General features: G+C 41.4%; 1 protein-coding gene across 2 annotated transcripts in view; it reads right to left on the reverse strand.

Annotated features, from left to right (window-relative positions):
- si:dkey-165a24.9 (G-protein coupled receptor 4) overlaps nucleotides 1-1,549 on the reverse strand; it is a 4,904-nt gene extending 3,355 nt beyond the window's left edge. Inside the window, exons 1-2 of one of the 2 annotated variants that reach the window (XM_024287456.2) lie at nucleotides 1,284-1,549; nucleotides 441-1,208 (exon numbers count right to left, since the gene is read on the reverse strand). In XM_024287456.2, coding sequence (XP_024143224.1) covers nucleotides 441-1,099 — 659 coding nt within the window. In that variant the 5' untranslated portion in view covers nucleotides 1,100-1,208; nucleotides 1,284-1,549. Of the gene's footprint in view, nucleotides 1-440 lie in introns of both variants that reach the window. The other variant, XM_024287457.2, reaches the window with a different exon arrangement.
- Nucleotides 1,550-3,448: the final 1,899 nt, after the last annotated feature.

The following is a 3,448-nucleotide window of genomic DNA, read 5'->3' on the forward strand; positions in this document are numbered from 1 at the left end:
GTTTGTTTTTATCTCTTCAAAAAGTCTCTCTTGGCTTGTGTTAATGGATTGTTCCATTCCTGCAGAAGGGACGGGGGAGGACCAAACCTTCGAGGAGTCTTATGCAATTTCAGTGATTTGACTTTTTTTATGACACAGTTAGATAATGATGGGTTTGGAAATTATTATAGACGTTTTTGTCTAATGTCCCCCACATTTGCCTCATTTTAAGTCCATCTCCGGTAGCTGCTGAACTTTAGGAAGGACATGCTCAAAGCTGTAGGACTGATTTACAAAGAGGTACAAACCTATTAAAAAGGGACCAATCTCCTCATAAACAAACCTGCAAACATCTCTGCTAAGAGATGCTTTGGTACTGCATACCGTTGAGAAAGTGGAAACTTCATGTGGTTGGATAGTGATGTAAGTGTGTGATGCGTTTGGGTCTAAGAACAACTCACCCAAGAATGGCACAAGGCAGCAGGAAACCTAGAACCACGGTGATGATCTTGAAGTACGCAAATTTAGCGCTGACAGGATATTGTTCCAGACACAGCCGCCGGTCGGCGTCAAACACCGACGGCAACAGTCCGCTCAGGCAGAACAGGAAGGTCAGAGTCCACACCGCTACACCCGACACGGCGGCCACCCTGATGGTGCGCATCCGGCGGCTGCTGAGCGGGTACACGATGGCCAGGCAGCGGTCTGTGGCGATCAGACAAAGGAACATGACACTGGCGTAGACGTTGACGTAAAAGACATAGCCGACCAGCTCGCAGGTCAGCTGTCCGTACGGCCATCGATGACCCCCTTGGAGGTACATAATCCAGACGGGGAGAGTGAGCAGTTGCAGGAGGTCTGACACCAGCAGGTTGAAGATGTAGACCAGCTGACAGCCTACCCCACCCGAGCGTCCAAGGTGGTACAGCCCCCAAAGAGATAACAGGTTGCTAGGGAGACCCAAGGAGAAGATGACTCCATAAATACAAGTCAGACCAAAGGTGTCAGTGTTTAGCGGTAGGCCGCAGGTGACATTGGACATGTTGGTGAGATGCCTCTCGTGGGACACTGGAGACGCCTCGGATGTCGGCTGGCACAGACTTGTATTAGGAGTAGCCATCACTTAGAGCAAAGAGTTGTCTCCCGGATCCAGCCTCGATTTCCATTTTTGGAACATTTACAGATCCATGTGTTGAAAGGTCATACAATCCTCACGGTCAAAAAGACTCCTGCTGAGCAAAAGGGTGCGCATGAGAACCAGCAGGTGCATCAAGAAATCAACCACCAAACATCAGCCCGCTCACCTCTTCAGTCGGCAGGAGTGTGCAGCACGTTGATAACAGCAGCCGGTGTTTGAGAAAGCCAGTGTCTGGCCAAAGCCTCGGCTGTTCTGCAATCACTTCCTCTGGAGGAAACCCACTTCTTCGGCTTTAAAGGCAACATCCTGAGGTAGGAGAACGCCTTTCTGGCCAAGAACAAAAACATACACTTGCTCTTATTCTGTGCCGCCCTTACTCTTGGCAGAGTGATGGACCGTCTGCGGGAGGGGAGGGTACACCGCCTCACAAAGGCCCCCAAGACCTTCTGGTTGAAGATTTGTGTTATTTCATTGTAGTTAAAGGGATTTTCTGTGAATATTCTTTCTAGATGAACATTTTGGAGAAGGTTTTAAACATTTGTGTTTTATTATTGTCTGATTCAATCAGATTTTGTGTTCATGAATGTTTGTTCTCTTCAGTCCGGGTTATTGTTTAGTGATATTGAACTATTTTAATAAAATTGAAATGAATTGAACTTCTGTTTACACAGATTAGTCTTTTTTTTAATATGTGGTTTTCAGTTCTGTCTTTAAGGTCCTCTATTTGGCCATTGTGGTGTCATTTTGTCACAAGGACATATTTTCATGATTGAAGTAATCGTCTATTTGTGTCCAACATCACTGACATTTCGGATGCTGATGAAGCAAAAAAAAACTCCCATCACTTGACCAATAATATGACGGAGTATTGTCATCAGTATTGTCATCCGTCATATCCGACTAAACCATGAGGTTAGTCATCAATAGGAGTATTAAAAAAAAGGGGGGGGATATTAAGACTTCTTTCTTGTTCTACGAGTACAGATCCACAAAAAAAAAAAAAAATGAATTTAGGCCCACAAAAAAATAACCTTACGATATAAACTTACTCGTTTAAGACCACTAAAAGAAGAAGTGATATAACACAGTTTCTTTCATATATTTACGAGTTTAGGGCCACAAAAAAGAAAATAAAATAACATTACAACTTTTTTCTCATAAAGTTTTGAAGCACAGAAAAGAAAAAAATAATATTACAATTTTTGTTCTCGTTAATTTATAAATTAAGGACCACAGTCTATCTTCAGAATCCAGTCTGTCCCCTTCAGGATCACAGGGTTGCTGGAGCCTATCCTTGCTACTCTTGGGGGAAGGCGGGGTTACACCCCGAACAGGTCATCATTCTGTTGCACAAACATTTGATAAATGAAACATTTCAAAATATATTAAATGTAGATGATGTTAAATTCTAAAGTTCAGATGAGTTCAGGAAAACAAGTCGTGGTTCAGTTCAAACATAAACTGACTGCCCACAGTCTGATTTGGACTCAAGTAGCCATAACAAACTTATCTTGCCAGTATCCTGTTTATGTGATCTCCATAAACAGGTATTGGTTTACTCTGTTGCATGTATGCTTATGGCATTATTCTGAGCTGTGGGGAATTTTTATTTCACAAACACACCATATTTTCTAAAAATATATATTTTTTCAGAGAATAAGAGTGTACCTCAAAATCCAATGCGGTACATGAATCAGTTCTGGCAAAATGGCTTACTGACAAAGCCATCTTAAGGGCTCTTGGTCACAATATTCGGTTGGATTTTATTGTGAATGCGCTAACGTAGCTAACAGGTAGCGGTGTTGGGCTGTTTTTTTCTACGTTACAAACAATGTTGGGAGTTAGCATAGTCATAGTAACATTTGTTTTAGCGATATCAGTCTTTTTTTACATGTTGCTAACATTGTTGGGAGTTAGCATAATCCCAGTAGCATTTGTCTTAGCGTTATCAGTCTGTTTTTACATGTTGCTAACATTGTTAGCATAGTCACAGTAGCGTTTGTTTTAATAGTTTTAGTCTGTTTTTTACATTTTGCTAACATTTATGGGTAGATAGCATGAACAAAGTAGTGTTTGTTTTAATGGTATCAGTCTGTTTTTACATGTTGGTAACATTGTCAGGAGTTAGCATGATCCCAGTAGCATTTGTCTTAGCGTTATCAGTCTGTTCTTACATGTTGCTAATTGTTAGCATAGTCACAGTAGCATTTGTTTTAATGGTTTTAGTCTGTTTTTACATGTTGCTTACCAGTGTTGGGACTAACGCCGTTTAAGTATAACGGCGTTACTAACGGCGTTATAAATCAAGTAATTTAGTAATCTAACTAATTA

The sequence above is a fragment of the Oryzias melastigma genome, linkage group LG18, assembly GCF_002922805.2.
Source record: "Oryzias melastigma strain HK-1 linkage group LG18, ASM292280v2, whole genome shotgun sequence".
Taxonomy (NCBI): domain Eukaryota; kingdom Metazoa; phylum Chordata; class Actinopteri; order Beloniformes; family Adrianichthyidae; genus Oryzias; species Oryzias melastigma.